A 17,195-nucleotide genomic window follows, 5' to 3' on the forward strand; every position below is an offset into this window, starting at 1 on the left:
TCGCGACCCTTCTGCAGACTGAAGAAGGGTTCCCACCCAAAAGACATGGTTCTACATGATTCCTCCTGAAGTTTTAGGCTGTACAATCTTCAGTGAAGATTGGTTATGACCCAAGACGTCACCTATCCTTTTTCTCTCGAGGTGCTGCCTGACCCGCTGAGTTACCCCAGCACTTTGTGTCTATCTTTGATATCAAATTCTTTGTTTCTCCATAATGGGTTTTTGACCAGTTGGTTGTCAGTTTTTAAAGCAAGACAAGAAATTAATTTTAAGGAACAATATTGTTCCAGTCCTTGTGTTTGAACGTAATATGGTAGTGAGATATATTTTTACTTGGCTCCATAGAATGATACAGTGTGGAAACAGGCCCTACGGCCCAACTTGCCCATACCGGCTTACATGGATTCACACAAAGGGTGGTGGGTGTATGGAACAAGCTGCCAGAGGAGGTAGTTGAGGCTGGGACTATCCCATCATTTAAGAAACAGTTAGACAGGTACATGGATAGGACAGGTTTGGAGGGATATGGACCAAGTGCAGGCAAGTGGGACGAGTATAGCTGGGACATTGAAGGTCGACACAAAATGCTGGAGTAACTCAGCGGGACAGGCAGCATCTCTGGAGAGAAGGACTGGGTGACGTTTCGGGCTGAGACTCTTATTCAGACATTGTTGGCCGGTGTGGGCATGTTGGGCCGAAGGGCTTGTTTCCACACTGTATCACACTATGACTGTATGCACCAGCTGCACTAGTCTCACCTGCCCGCGTTTGGTCCATATCCCTCAAAACCTGTCCTAGCCATGTACCTGTCTAACTTTTTCTTAAACATTGAGATAGTCCTTGCCTTAACTATCCCCTCTGGCAGCTCGTTCCATGCACCCAGTACCATTTGTGTGAAAAAGCTACCCCTCAGGTTCCTACTAAATCTTTCCCTCCCTCACCTTAAACCTATGCCCTCTGGTTCTTGATTCCCCTACTCTGGGCAAGAATATTCATTTTCATGGCTGTTTCTCCTGTTTTGTGCTGGGTTCATGTTGTAATTAATGGCTCAGATCTTGGTATCATCAGAGACCTGTGGTCCTCTGGTCCTCCATTCACCTACTCTGGGCATGAGGCTGCACATCTGCCCATTATATTCCTCTCACAGTCTGGAGTTTAGAATAATGAGAGGAGATGTCATTGAAATTGGAAAATTCCTACACTGCTTGACAGGGTAGATATAGGAATGACAATTCTCCTGACTGGAGATGTCTAGAAGCTCAAGATAAGGCTCAGTATGAAGAAGAATCACAACCCGAAACATCACCCATGCGTGTTCTCCAGGGATGCTGTCCGACCTGCTGAGTTACTTCAGCACTTTGTATCCTTTTTTTTATCAGCAGTTCTTGGTTTTGTATTCCCGGAATAACATGTTAGCCATTTGAATCAACACATGAGGGGTGGCCATGGAATATATTCAAGAAAAGATAGATAGATTTTTGGATTTCAAGGTTTGGAATAGGGATGCAGGATTGACGCAGGAAAGTGATGCTGAAGTAAATGATCCCATTGAATGGTGGACCAAGCAGGAAAACCTGTTACTTGCTTCTTCCCAGTCCAAAATTCCAAAGTTGAACTGGCAATTCCAGTTGAGTGGGAAGGAACTGCAGATGTTTCTACTCGTGGGAGAGTCCAGAACTAGAGGTCATAGCCTCAGAATTAAAAGACCTTCCTCTAAGAAGGAGATGAGAAGGAGGAATTTATTTAGTCAGAGGGTGGTGAATCTGTGTAATTCTTTGCCACCGAATGCCGTGGAGGTCAAGAGAGAGCTAGATAGAGCTCTTAAGGATAGCGGAGTCAGGGGGTATGGGGAGAAGGCAGGAACGGGGTACTGATTGAGAATGATCAGCCATGATCATATTGAATGGTGGTGCTGGCTCGAAGGGCCGAATGGCCTACTCCTGCACCTACTGTCTAGTGTCTATTGAATGGATATTTTGTACTGCAGAGATAGATAGATTCATGATTCGTACGGGTGTCAGGGGTTATGGGGAGAAGGCGGGAGAATGGGGTTAAGAGGGAGAGATAGATCAGCCATTATTGAATGACAGATTAGACTTGATGGGCCGAATGGACTAATTCTGCACTGATCACTTATGACCTCATGACATAAAATGCTGGAGTAACTCAGCGGGTCAGGCAGCATCTCTGGAGAAGAGGAATGGGTGACGTTTCTGGTCGAGAGCCTTCATCAGACTCAGCAATCCCAGTTTTCTGATTTGTTCATTGCACGGACTATTTCAGCCCTGGAGAGGGCGACACTAAGTGTGCTTAAAGCTTAACGTTTTGTAAAGCTGCAACACTGCTTTAGGTCAGGTTCATACCATGTATTTACAGTATTTGTCAAGGTAGCCTTTCTCTTGGCATTTTTTCTTGCCATCAATTTCCAGGCATTGCCTCTGTGGGGCCACAGGGGAATGTTGGGGTTTTTTTCCACTAAGAGGCAAATGTTCGGAAATCCTGCCCACATTTCTCTCTGACTTTGCAGTGTTTTTCCGACACAGTGTTTTTCCGACACGGTGTTTTTCCGGCACAGAGGTAGAGTTGCTGCCTTACAGCGCCAGGGCCCCGGGTTCGATCCTGACCATGGATACTGTCTGTCAGAGTTTGTACATACTCCCTGTGACCGCGTGGGTTTTCTCAGGGTGCTCAGGTTTCATCCCGCATCCCAAAGATGTGTAGGTTTGTAGGTTGTGTAGGAAGGAACTGCAGGTGCTGGTTTAAACCGAAGCTAGACACAAAAGGCTGGAGTAACTCAGCGGCTCATGCAGCATCTCTAGAGAAAAGGAATATTCCTTCTCTCCAGAGATGCTGTTTGACCACTGAGTTACTCCAGCTTTTTGTGTCTATCTTTGGTTTGTAGATTAATTGGCTTCTGTAAATTGTCCCAAGTGTGCAGGATAGTGCTGGAGTACAGGGTGATCGCTGGTCGGGCCACACTCGTTGTGCCGAAGACTGTCTACAGTCTAACAAAGTCTAAGGTAAATCTAGATAAAATACCATAAAATGCCAAATTTACTGGAGAATATTCTGAGAGTACTCTGAGGGAAAGGGTGTACATGCATTTAGATGGACAAGGGCTGATTTAGGAATAGTCAACATGGTTTTTCCCAGTCTCTTGCCCAGAGTTGGGGAATGGAGAACCAGAGGACATAGGGTTAAGGTGAGGGGGGGAAAGATTTCATAGGAACTTGAGGGGTAACGTTTTCACACAAAGGGTGGTGGGTGAGGGGAACGAGCGGCCAGAGGAGATACTGGAGGCAGGTACTATCTCAACGTTCAAGAACCATTTAGTCAGGTACATAGATAGAGGGATATGGGCCAAACACAGGCAGGTGGGACTAGTGTAGATGGGACACGTTGGTTAGTGTGGGCATGTTGGGCTGAAGAGCCTGTTTCCATGCTGCATGACTCCATTTTCTATTCTCTCCGCATTGTCATTGACTCCCCTAAATTCCACCACTCATCTGTACACAAAGATCAATTCACAGCGGCCAATTCACCTACCAACCACACGTCTTTGGGATGTGCAAGGAAGCCAGAGCACCTGGAGGAAACCAAGTTTGCAAGGCAACCATGCAGTAGGCACAGACAGCACCCGAGGCCAGGATTGAACCTGGGTCTCGAGCGCTGTGAGGTAGTGGCTCTACCACCTGCACTACCCACTTCCTAGTTCATCCATGAAGAGATAACAGAAGAGGTTGAAGGGATTCAGAAGCTTTCTCCAGAAGTGGGGATCATCAAATTATGCATAAATTGTGCAAAACGTTTCTAAAAGAAAGGAGATGGTGCAAATAAACAAGGCATTAGTGCAAAACACAATTGGAAAAGTCATGGTAGTGCAAGAGGTACAGCAGGGTGTTCTGTTGTCTAGGTGGGATTAGGCCTGTGTGGGTTGGTTCAAGAACCTGATAGTTATGGGAAAGTAGCTGTTCCTGAACTTGTGGTGGGACCAGGCCTCTGCACCTCCTGCCCGATGTTAGCATTGAGAAGAGGGCATGGCCAGGATGGTGGGGATTCTCAAGAGATACAGCATAAAAACAACCCTTCGGCCCACTGAGTCCGCACCGACCTGCAATCGCCCTGTACACTAACACTATCTACAAACCTGTACGTCTTTGGAATGTGTGGGGAAACCGGAGCTTCCGGAGAAAACCCACGCAGGTCACAGGGAGAACGTACATACTCCGCACAGATAGCACCTGTAGTCAGGATCAAACCTGGGTCTCTGGAGCTGTAAGGCAGCAGCTCTAGGCAGCGCCACCGTGCCGCCCCAATGGCGGCGATTCTTGATGATAGTCGCTGCCTTGTTGAGGCAGTGCCTCTTGTAGCTGCTTTCGATGGTGAGGAGGGTTGTGAGTTTGCAGGACCTGGGTCTCTAGCGCTGTGAGGTAGTGGCTCTACCACCTGCCCCACCACTCTCTGTAGTCCCTTGCATTCCTGTGAGTTAGACTTGCCATCATCAGGCTATGAGGCAACCAGTAAGGATTAGTGATGCACACTTTCTACATGCCTACAGAAGCTAACTTGAAACAATGGAAATGGTCCTTTGCATGTGTGCAAATTATTTTCTTCTCTATAATCCAGCTTTCATTTGAGGAATGCAGGGTCAAACAAAAGAGTACGAGGAAAGTGAACGGGTGGAACGAGAGTGGGCAAGTAATCGTCTTGGCAGAGCAAGCTCCTTTTGTTCTTGCCACCATAATCCTAACGGCATCTCAAAGGGGAGGGGATAACCCACAACTCACCCTCTGGAATAAATGCTTATGGAAATTCCAGTGCAAACTGAAAACGGTGATCCCAACAGACACCTTGATGTGTTGGCTTGAAGCTGACTGGATATAGCACGCAACAAAAGCTTTTCACCGTGCCTCAGTACACGTGACAATAAACTAAATGAACTGAACTAAATCATGAGCAACACCACATGCAATCTGAAAGCCATGCCTCATTAGACATATCACCTCTGCTTGTGCTGATTCTGGTGAAGGAGTCATCTTGCTCCATTTGCCCTGCGACTGGGAATTTTCAATGTTTGTGAGTTGTTCCTTCTAAAGAGCTCGACGGTATTGTGGTTATGATTTTAAATGTTATTGTAGTCATTTAGGAAATTGAGTTCAGTAATCCAACTGGCATCTGACTTCCTTCAGGTTGAGGGGATCTTTAGGTTTAGGTTTACATTTAAGTGTATTATGGTTACATGTACCAAACTACAGTGAAAAGCTTTGTTTTGCATGCTATCCAATCAGACCAGATAATACTATACATCAATACAATCAAGTCAAACTCAAGTACAATAGGTAGAGCAAGGGGGAAGATACATAGTGCAGAATATAGTTCACAACATTGTGGTACACCAGTTCCACAGACAAAGTCCAATGTCCACAATGGGGTAGAGGTGAATCGGACAGTACCCTGGCTTATGGAAGGACTGTTCAGAAGCCTGATAACATAGGGGAAGAAGCTGTTTCTGAGTATGGTGGTGCGCGCTTTCATTTTTCTGTGTTTTCTGCCCGTCGGGAGTGGGGAGAAGAAGGAATGCCCATTCAAGTGGGACAAGTCTTTGATTATGTTGGCTGCGTTTCCAAGGCAGCATGGATTACATATGGAGTCAATGGTGGGGAGTCGGGTCTGTGCGATAGACTGGGCTGCATCCACAACTCTCTGCAGTGTCTTGTGGTCTTGGGCAGAGCTGTTCCCAAACCAAGTCGCGATGCCACCCAACTGGATGCTTCCTATGGTGCATATCTAGAAGCTTGTGAAAGTCATTGGAGAAGCATTGACTTTCCTGAGTCTGATGAGGAAGTAGAGCTACCAGTGTGCCTTGTTGCTGTTGCCCCAGTGTGGTTGGTCCACAACAGTTTGTTGGTAATATTAACGCCAGGAACTTGCAGCTCTCAACCAACCATTTCAGGTGTCCGGTTGAGAAGTCTCCATGCTCTTGAATCTATGGGATCTTCAGGGAAGGGAACCTGATTATAACCCTAGTCCCACAATGGGATCATTCAGGTGCTCTTTGGAGTTTTCAGTTTCTTCAAAGCAGCCTCCCATCTCCAGAGTTATAAGACAATCAATGTAGCATGACCTACTTTGAAAACCCAAATCATGAAAGTAATATTGGCTTCGAAAATGTACCATGGTCTTGATAAATATGAAAATGTACCTTATATTATGCAACAAATCCAAATGACACATTTTTCAATGTACTCTGACTCTACACAGATTATAGTTATTTTTGTGGACCTAACAACATTTAGATGCCATTTGGACAGGTACATGGATAGGAATGGTTTCGGGGAATATGGGCCAAACACAGGCAGGTGGGTTTAATGTAGATGGGGCATTTTGGTCGGCATGGGCAGGTTGGGCTGAAGGGTATGTTCCGTCCTGTATGACTCTATGGCCAGTAGTTGATTCTTCTCTCATTCCTTGCCTCTGTCCTCTTTACCTCAACATGTAGTTGAACCCCAATGAAATAAATCCAGACCGATTGAGGAGGGTGGAATCAAACCGAAAGTCAAGAGGTTTCAACAAAGAACCGAGCACGGCCGATTATTATAAGTCCCTCGGAGACAGCGCAGACCAAAGCAGTCAGATGGCACCCAATAACGAGGTGAGTTTGTCCATCATTGTAATGCCTCTACGTGTCTTTTACGTTGCTGCAGACTCAGGCAATCCACTTGAACTCTCAACTGAACAATATTATTTACAACTCTTTAGAAGGCACGGTGGCGCAGCAGTAGAGTTGCTGCCTTACAGCGCCAGAGACCCGGGTTCGATCCTGACTATGGGTGCTGTCCGTACGGAGTTTGTATGTTCTCCCTGTGACCGCGTGGGTTTTCTCCGGAAGCTCCGGTTTCCTCCCACACTCCAAAGACGTGCAGGTTTGTAGGTTAATTGGCTTCTGTAAAATTGTCCCTGGTGCGGAGGATAGTGTTAGTGTATGGGGTGCACTGGTCGGCATGGACTCAGTGGGCCATAGGGCCTGCTTCACCACTGTATCACTAAAGTAAAGTAAAGTAATATTGGCTTGGTCCAACAACGTAGCAGAGCAACCCAGTTCTTAGGAAAGATGTCCAAAATATTACACCTATCAGTTATATGCCTGAACCAAACATACACCGATGAGCCAAAACATTATGACCACTGACAGGTGAGGTGAATAACATTGATTATCTTGTTACAACGGCACCTGTCAAGAGGTGGGATATACTGGGCAGCAAGTGAATAGTCAGTTCTTGAAGTTGATGTGTTGGATGCAGGAGAAATGGGCAGGAGTAATGCAATAGTTGCAACAGCCGACAACATGAGAATGGGGACAGACACAAAATGCTGGAGTGGATCAGCGGGACAGGCAGCATCTCTGGTGAAAAGGAATAGATGATGTTTCGGGTCGAGACCCTTCTTCAGACTGAGAGTTGCGGGAGAGGGTAACTAGATGTTTGAGGTCATTTCCGCCAGAGATGCTGCCTGACCCGCTGAATTACTCCAGCATTTTGTGTCTATTTCCGGTGTAAACCAGCATCTGCAGTTGCTTGGAACACAACATGGGAGCGGGACTGTAGTCCCACACAGGCACACACTGTCCTTCCCTGGGTCATTTGGTTTTGTACAACGATCTGACAAGAAGGCTCAGTCTGAAGAAGGGTCTCGACCCGAAACGTCACCCATCCCTTCTCCCCTGAGATGCTGCCTGACCTGCTGAGTTACTCCAGCATTTTGTGAATAAGTACCTTCGATTTGTACCAGCATCTGCAGTTATTTTCTTATGACAACTACAATCATTCTCACTAGTACCTGATGCTGTGAATAGGACTGACTTTAGACTTCAGAGATACAGCACGGAAACAGGCCCTTCAGCCCACCGAATCCTCATTAACCAGCGATCACCCCACACAGTAACTGGAATGATTTACAATTTTACTGAAGCCAATTAACCTACAAACTTGTACATCTTTGGAGTGTGGGAGGAAACCGGAGCATTCGGAGGAAACCCAGGCGGTTACAGGGAGAATGTATCAACTCTGTACAGACACGTCTGTAGTCAGGATTAACCCCAGCCTTACTCTGGCACTGTAAGGCAGCAACTCTACCGCTGCGCCAACGTGCCGCCCCTAGCCTGCAAGACTGTAATTATTTATTTTAGATTGCTTTATAATCAAATCTTTAACTTCCTATGTTGTGGGTTGGCCATTAAATTTCCTGCAGGATAAGGCTGTTTGTCCAGTGCGATAACTTCAGTACAACTGCAGCAATGACTTAAAGGGCAAATATTGTTACTGCTTCTTTGCAACATGAAACCAACTTAATTTTTTCACTCATTCACTTCGAAGACTGGTCTTAAACTTACAACGTTTACTCTCTACCTGTTCCGCAGGCCTGACCTTGCAGAGCATTAAAGTATTTTCCTTTTTAGATTTCCAGCATCTGCAGATTGTTGCTTAACGTGTATCTGCTTGTCAAGAAAGGGTTGCGCATGGAACAGTATCTGGCCTGCCAAAATAAAATACTCATTTCTATCACTTTGGAATAATCCAAGACAGTAAACTTTGCAGGAACACTGAATTCCAACATTGAATTCCATAACGTAGCGTAATCCTAGGAGTACAGGAGTAGAGGGACCGAGGAGGGCAGGTACTTAGTTCCCCGAGAGTGGCATCGCAGGTAGACAGGGTGGTAGATAAGGCTTTTGGTACATTCAGGGTACTGAGTAGAGAAGTTGAGACATCTGTTCCTGTTGGACAAGATGTTGGCGTGGCCACTTTCAGAGTATTGTGTTCAGCTTTGGTCATCTTACTAAAGAGTGCAGGGAATATTTACGAGGATGTTGCTAGGACTCAACGGCCTGAGCTACCGGGAGAGATTGGGTAGACTAGGACTTTATTCCCTGGAGCACAGGAGGCTAAGGGACAATCTTATAGAAGTATTTAAAATCATTGGGGGAATTGATAGGGTGAATGCACAGTCTCTTTATCCTCGATAGGGAAACAAGAACCAGGGAACATAGCTTTAAGGTGATAGGGGAAAGATTTAATCGGAACCGGAGGGATAACTTTTTCATAGAGAGGTATATGGAATAAGCTGCCAGAGGATGTAGTTGAGGAAGGTACTATCATAAGAGACATTTGGACAAGTACATGTATTGGATGGATAATAATCAGATTATTATCTCAATGGAGTTAGGTTAGGTAAGGGGGAGGTGCAGCGAGACCTGGGTGTCCTTGTACGCCAGTCACTGAAAGTTGGCGTGCAGGTACAGCAGGCAGTGAAGAAAGCTAATGGCATGTTGGCCTTCATAACAAGAGGATTTCAGTATAGGAGTAAAGAGGTTCTTCTGCAGTTGTATAGGGCCCTGGTGAGACCACATCTGGAGTATTGTGTACAGTTTTGGTCTAATTTGAGGAAGGACATCCTTGTAATTGAGGCAGTGCAGCGTAGGTTCACGAGATTGATCCCTGGGATGGCGGGACTGTCATATGAGGAAAGATTGAAAAGACTAGGCTTGTATTCACTGGAGTTTAGAAGGATGAGAGGGGATCTTATAGAAACATATAAAATTATAAAAGGACTGGACAAGCTAGATGCAGGAAAAATGTTCCCAATGTTGGGCGAGTCCAGAACCAGGGGCCACAGTCTTAGAATAAAGGGGAGGCCATTTAAAACTGCGGTGAGAAAAAAACTTTTTCACCCAGAGAGTTGTGAATTAATGGAATTCTCTGCCACAGAGGGCAGTGGAGGCCAAATCACTGGATGGATTTAAGAGAGAGTTAGATAGAGTTCTAGGGGCTAGTGGAATCAAGGGATATGGGGAGAAGGCAGGCACGGGTTATTGATTGGGGACGATCAGCCATGATCACAATGAATGGCGGTGCTGGCTCGAAGGGCCGAATGGCCTCCTCCTGCACCTATTTTCTATGTTTCTTTGTTTTCATGGATTTAGACGGATACAGGCCAAATCTGGACAAATGGGACCAGCTGAGAGAGAGCATTTTGGTCAGCATGTCCGAGTTGGGCTGAAGGGCCTATTTCCATGCTGTTTCTGTATGACTCAATGACTCTCTGACTACATAATCAGTGTTTTTGATCACACTGTTCACTAATTATTTTCCACAGGGCTCTCTTGTACCAGAGACGGGACTGAGAAATGGAAGCATTCCTGAAAACCAACCCATCAGTGAGATACCTGCTCCCCCACCCCCTCCACCACTCCCAGAAACTGTGTCAAACCCTCTCCCTCCACCACCGCCCCCGTTGCCAACAGAGAACCCTGTGTCCAGCAGCAACCAGCGAATACCTTCTTCATCTTCAGGGAGTGAGTATTTGCTCATGTCTCAGTCCAATTGGACAGATTTTGTGAAAGAAATGAAGAATTCCACATAATGTAATTGCCTGACAGGGCAGATGCAAAGACGATGAGCACAGGCGTCAAAGTAGTGCAGCGGGTAGAGCTGCTGCCCCACGACACCAGAGACCTGGGTTTGATCCTGACCTTGCATGCCGTCTGTGTGGAGTTTGCACATTCTCCGAGTGACCGCATGGGTTTCCTCCGGGTGCTCCAGCTTCCTCCCACATCCCAAGGATGTGTGAGGTTGAAGGTTAATTGGCCTCTGCAAATTGCCACAGGTGTACAGAGAATGAATGCAAAAGTGGCATAACATGGAACTAGTGCAAACAGCTGATCGATGGCCGACATGGACTTGGTGGGCTGAAGGGCTACTTTCCATGCTGTATCGCCAAGCTAAACACATTCCCTGTGCTTGCAGTCAGGGGATGTAGGCGAGGCAGTAAATGAGTACTTTGGATCTGTATTCACCAAGGAGAAGGACATGGAAGACAGTGAGATCAGTGGGGTGTACACATATGCTCGGACAGCTTGAGATTAAGAATGACTAGGTATTGGGGCTCTTGAAGGCGGATAAATCCCTGGGCCCTGATGGGATCTATGCCAGGTTATTGAGAGTCCAGAGAGGAGATTGCAGGGGCCTTGACGAAGATCTTTGTGTCTTCTCTAGCCACAGGCGAGGTCACGGAGGACTGGGTAGCAGCTCACGTTCTTCCTACATTTTAGAAAGGAAGTTGAGAGAATCCAGGAAATTTTGAGTCTCCAAGCTATTGGAGAGTGTTCTTCGGGATAGGATTTTCTCTCATTTGGAAGAGAATGGGTTAACTTGGGGCAGTCAACATGGCTTTGTACATGGCACGTCATGCCTTACTAACTTGATTGGGATTTTTGGGGAGGTGACAAAGGTGATCGATGAGGGCAGGGTAGTCGATGCTGTAGATGTGAATTTTAGTACGGCATTTGGAAAAGTTCCCCATGGTAGGCTTATCTAGAAGATCGTGCGATTAACAGTGACTTGGTCGTATGGATTCATTACTGCCTTATTGAGAGAAGACAGAGGGTTTTGATGGAAAGACAATATTCAGGTCTGTGACCAGTGGAGTTCCACGGGGATTTCTGCTGTTTACGATATATATAAATGACCTGGACGTAAATGTAGATGAAGTTTGTAGATGAAATGTAGATGAAATGTAGATGAGGAAGTTTGCAAAGACACGAAGATTGCTGGGATTGTGGACTCTGAGGAAGAATGTCAAAATATACAGCAGGATAAAGATAGATCAGCTACAGAAATGGGTCGGAGAAGTGGCAGATGGAGTTTAATCCAAGCAAGTGTGAGCTATTGCACTTTTGGAAGTAAATATAATGGGAAAATATACAGTTAATGGTAAGACCCTCAACAACATTCAGTACCGAGGAATCTTGGGGGTCTAACTCCATAACTCCGTGAGAGTGGCAACACAAAGAGAGAGAGTGGTAAAAAGGAATAAGGTATGCTAGCCTTCAGTCATCAAGGCAATGAAACAGAGACTGGCTTTGTAAAACCGGCATAACCATAATTCATGATTTGTTATTTCTGAAGTAACCATGTTCTGTTGTTTTGCTACAATGATGAAACATCACAAAGCAGGAAAACAATATTTCCTTAAAGAAAAATATTTTCCAAGAACATTTTGGAAGAAGAAACTTCCAAGGTAGCATATTATCTTGAGTTTCTAAACAAGCTGAATTTCTGGTCAATGTTGACTGCAGATCCTTGGTGAATGCATTGCCACTGAATTCCAAGGGGATTGGATTGTTGGAGATGTACAAGGATGTTGCCAGGACTTGAGGGCCTGAGCTATGAGCAGAGGTTGGGCAGGCTAGGTCTTTATTCCTTGGAGCGCAGGAGGATGAGGGGGTGATCTTATGGAGGTGCATAAAAACATGAGGGGAATAGATCGGGTGAACGCAGAGTCTTTTACGCAGAGTAGGGGGATCAAGAACCAGAGGACATAGGTTTAAGGTGAGGGGTGAAAGATTTGATAGGAACCTGAGGGGCAACCTTTTCACACCCAGGGTGGTGAGTATGTGGAACAAGCTGCCAGAGGAGGTAGTTGAGGCAGGAACGAGAACAACATTTAAAAGATGGTTGGACAGGTACATGGATAGGAAAGGTTTAGAGGGATATGACTAAATGCGGGAAATTGGGATTAGTGTAGATGGGGCACCTTGGGTCAGTGTTGGCAACTTGGGCTAGAGGGCCTGTTTGACTCTATGACTCTAAATTGTTGACCTTGTTATCGATGCCCATCTCCCAATGAATGAATAAATAAAACAACAAATCATATCTGATGTTCACATTTTAGAGAAATTGTATTGCAACTCCCTGTTCAGGATTCGGGTTTCAATTGGCTCAGATGAGTTAATATTAAACCAAATACAGCCTTTGCGTTGCAGGTTGCTCATTTCATTAATGTAATTACAGTGATAACAAACAAAGGCACGTCTCAAGATATTGGATTATATAGTGCGGGATTTGTAAGCACTGTGCAGTTGATAGTACCAGTGCTCCACGGCTTACGATGCTTCGACTTGTGATATTTCGACTGGTGGACACGGCAGCGACCGTGGCGAGCCGCTGCTCGCTTCCGGCAACGCGATCAGGTGTATGCATTTCGACTTACGATATTTTCGGTTTGCGATGGGTTTCCCAGAGCGTAACCCCATCGTAAACTGAGGAGCACCTGTAGACAATAGACAATAGACAATAGGTGCAGGATTAGGTCATTCGGCCCTTCGAGCAAGCACCACCATTCAATGTGATCATGGCTGATCATTCACAATCAGTACCCCGTTCCTGCCTTCTCCCCATACCCCCTGACTCCGTTATCCTTAAGAGCTCTATCTAGCTCTCTCTTGAAAGCATCCAGAGATTTGGCCTCCACTGCCTTCTGAGGCAGAGAATTCCACAGATTTACAACTCTCTGACTGAAATGTTTTTCCTCCTCTCTGTTCTAAATGGCCTACCCCTTATTCTTAAACTTTGGCCCCTGTTTCTGGACTCCCCCAACATTGGGAACATGTTTCCTGCCTCTAACGTGTCCAATCCCTTAATAATCTTATATGTTTCGATAAGATCCCCTCTCATCCTTCTAAATTCCAGCGTATACAAGCCTAGTCGCTCCAGTCTTTCAACTTATATGACAGTCCCGCCATTCCGGGAATTAACCTAGTGAACCTACGCTGCATGCCCTCAATAGCAAGAATATCCTTCCTCAAATTTGGAGACCAAAACTGCACATAGTACTCCAGGTGTGGTCTCACTAGGGCCCTGTACAACTGTAGAAGGACCTCTTTGCTCCTATACTCAACTCCTCTTGTCATCAAGGCCAACATGCCATTAGCTTTCTTCACTGCCTGCTGTACCTGCATGCTAATTTTAAGTGACTGATGAACAAGGACACCCAGATCTCTTTGTACTTCCCCATTTCTGAACTTGACACCATTCAGATAATACGTTTTTCCCAGAGGAGAATGTGGCAGGGGGACCGGGTTCATGGTGTCTGAGCATGTTTGTTGGGCATGCTCCCATGACTGATCTGACCCACTGTCATCTGTGGCTCCCCACAAGCCAATGACCCTCACCCAACCCGCAATGCTGCGGATTCCACACCCCGTCCCCATCCCCATCCCGTTCCCATCCACAACAAATGCAGGAGTTTAGACTTTAGACTTTAGAGATGCAGCGCGGAAACAGACTTTTGAGCCCACCGAGTCAGCGCCGACCAGCGATCAACCCGTACACGAGCGCTATCCTACACACCAGGGATGATTTGCAATTTACAGAAGCCAATTAACCTACAACCCTGCACGTCTTTGGAGTGTGGGAGGAGACTGGAACACCTGGAGAAAACCAACACAGCCACAGGGAGAACGTACAAACCTTGTACAGACCACACCCGTAGTCAGGATCGAACCCTGGTCTCTGGCCCTGTAAGGCAACAACTCTGCCGCTGTGCCACCCTGAGTTTTCACGCTAATCTGCCGGTCACCCATTGCCTTTCACTTCCACCGCAATCTTCAGCCAGGCTTGCAGCTGGTCTTTCCGCATACACAATGCTGAGATATCCTGTCCTTCCATTCCCACCCTCAGTGATGATCACAGCACAGTGGTAGGGGGACAGACTGGTGGAGCCTTGCAGCTCCAAAGACCCAGGTTCAGTTCCGATGTCCGGTGTTGCCTGCATGTTCTCTCAGTGCACGTGGGTTTCTTCTAGATGTCCCCAGTCCCCCCACATCCTTGCAATGTGCAGCTTTGTAAGGTATTTAGTTGCTGTAGGTTGCCACTGCAGTGCAGGTGAGCTGTGGGATCTCGGATGGTGGGGTGGGGATGGAAATACAGGGGATGGCAACAGAGAAAAAATAAAGTTGGATAGGGTAGGATTAATATAAAAATGGATGTTTGATGTTGGCACGGACTCGGTGGGCCGAACGGCCAGTTTCCGTGCTGTATCTCTCAGTGATGCCCCTAACCCCCCTCATAGCACAGGCCCAATGGTGCCTAAGGTTGACAAGACCTGAGGACAGGCACACATTGTTGGTCACAAGGAACATCACACCGTGTATCACGACACACGGCTTCATAGAACGTAGAGCAGTACAGCACAAGAGCAGGCCCTTCGGCCCACAATGCCTGTGTCAAGCGTGATGCCAAGACCATCACTTATCTACCTGCACATCATCCACCTCCCTCCGTTCCATGTATGTCCAGGTGCCTGCCCACAGTCTCTTAAATTCCACTATGGTTCCTGACTCAACCTCCACCCCTGGCAACAGGTCCCTTGGCACTCTCCACCCTCTGTCTAAATAACTTGCTCCACTATCGTATCTGCCTCAACCACCACCACCATCAGCACCATGTTCCAGGCACGTTTGAGGGTGGAAACAGAAAGACAGGATATCTTCTAAACTTTGCCCCCCTCACCTTCATCAGAACTGAAGTTTTCTGATGGAGGACCAACAGCCGACATTACCCTTTGCACCTCACCGCTGGCACCAAAGGGTGGCCCGGTATTGGGCATTTATACATAAAGCACGAGGTAATGGTGGGCAATAGCGTGCTGCTGTTGTCAAGTGGGATGGGGCTGGGGCCCATATCTTGACCCCATTTTACAGTCAAGGCTCACTGCTAAAAGAGGTACTTCCTCTGACAGGTAGTCCTAAAATGACTGCATATGTCCGATGGGTGACAGTGTTGGGTAAAAATATGGTACGATGAAACATTGAGAAGTGTTTTGTATTGCCCGGAACAGTAACAACAAGGGAGTACGTAATTAAACAGTAATCTACTAACTAATTTCGAACTTGGTACATCACCCTAACTTGCATAAAATGGCTGCAGCCTTTTAAAGGGTGTTCTGGCCGAGCCCCACACCAGTTCCATGTAACCGTCCCTTGGTCAGACGGTGTTCCCAATCAGGGCGGCACGGTGGCGCAGCGGTAGAGTTGCTGCCTTGCAGCGCTTGCAGCGCCGGAGACCCAGGTTCAACCCCGACTACAGGTGCTGTCTGTACAGAGTTAGTACGTTCTCCCCGTGACCATGTGCGTTTTCTCCCAGATCTTCGGTTTCCTCCCACACTCCAAAGACGTACAGGTTTGTAGGTTATTTGGCTTCGGTAAAATTGTAAAATAGTCCCTAGTGTGTGTAGGATAGTGTAGGGGGATCGCTGGTCGGCGCGGACTCAACATTGCTGTATCTCTAAACTAAGCTAAACTAAAACAACAGATTTTTCTCCCTGTCCAGCCTCATTCTGCACCCCAGAGAAATTAATTACCTTTCCCTGATACAGGTAAACTCAGCAGTCTGAGTTTACCAGTTTAGTTTTAGTTTAAGGAGGCTGAATAATGATCTTGTAGAAGCGTATGCAATCATGAGGGGAAGAGATGAGGGTAGATGCACAGTCTTTTACCCAGAGTAGGGGAATCAAGAACCAGGAATCATAGGTTTAAGTTGGGAGGGGAAGGATTTTATAGGAACTTGAGGGGCAACTGTTTCACTTATAGGGTGGTGAGTGTATGGAACAAGCTGCCAAGGAGGTGGTTGAGGCAGGAACTAAAACAGCATTTAAAAGACAGGTACATGGATAGGAATGGTTTAGATGGACTTGGATCAAACGCAGGCAAATGGGGCAAGGTTAGATGGAGTATGTTGGTCTGCATGAAAGAGTTGGGTTGAAGGGCAAATTTGAGATGCGTCGAGGGGAAGCACGTGACCGTGAGCTCGGAGGGACCGAGAGGAAGGAGGATGAGCGAGAGCAATGTGGGGCCCAGTGTGGGGGGGGGGGGGGCGAGAACAAAGGGGGACCTGGTGTGGGGGGGGGGGGGGGGCACTGAGAACAAAGATTTTCAAAGTCTACAGAGAGATTTGGGCCTTTTGGAAGGGTGGGCTGAAAGATGGCAGATGGAGTTTAATGCTGATAAGTGTGAGGTGCTGCATTTTGGTAGGACAAATCAAAATAGGACGTACAGGGCAAATGGTAGGGAATTGAGGAATGCAGTGGAACAGAAGGATCTGGGAATAACTGTGCATTGTTCCCTGAAGGTGGAATCTCATGTGGATAGGGTAGTGAAGAAGGCGTTTGGTATGCTTGCCTTTATAAATCAGAGCATCGAATATAGAAGTTGGGATGTAATGTTAAAATTGTACAGGGCATTGGTGAGGCCGAATCTGGAGTATGGTATGCAGTTCTGGTCGCCAAATTATAGGAAGGATGTCGACAAAATGGAGAGGGTACAGAGGAGATTTACTAGAATGTTGCCTGGGTTTCAGCAC

General features: G+C 46.6%; 1 protein-coding gene across 1 annotated transcript in view; it reads left to right on the forward strand.

Annotated features, from left to right (window-relative positions):
* Positions 1–17,195, forward strand: part of espn (espin) — a 182,887-nt gene that overhangs the window by 120,428 nt on the left and 45,264 nt on the right. Inside the window, exons 8-9 of the mRNA XM_078425730.1 lie at positions 6,500–6,652; positions 10,153–10,351. Coding sequence (XP_078281856.1) covers positions 6,500–6,652; positions 10,153–10,351 — 352 coding nt within the window. The remainder of the gene's footprint in view (positions 1–6,499; positions 6,653–10,152; positions 10,352–17,195) is intronic.

Source organism: Rhinoraja longicauda, chromosome 30, assembly GCF_053455715.1.
Source record: "Rhinoraja longicauda isolate Sanriku21f chromosome 30, sRhiLon1.1, whole genome shotgun sequence".
NCBI lineage: Eukaryota > Metazoa > Chordata > Chondrichthyes > Rajiformes > Arhynchobatidae > Rhinoraja > Rhinoraja longicauda.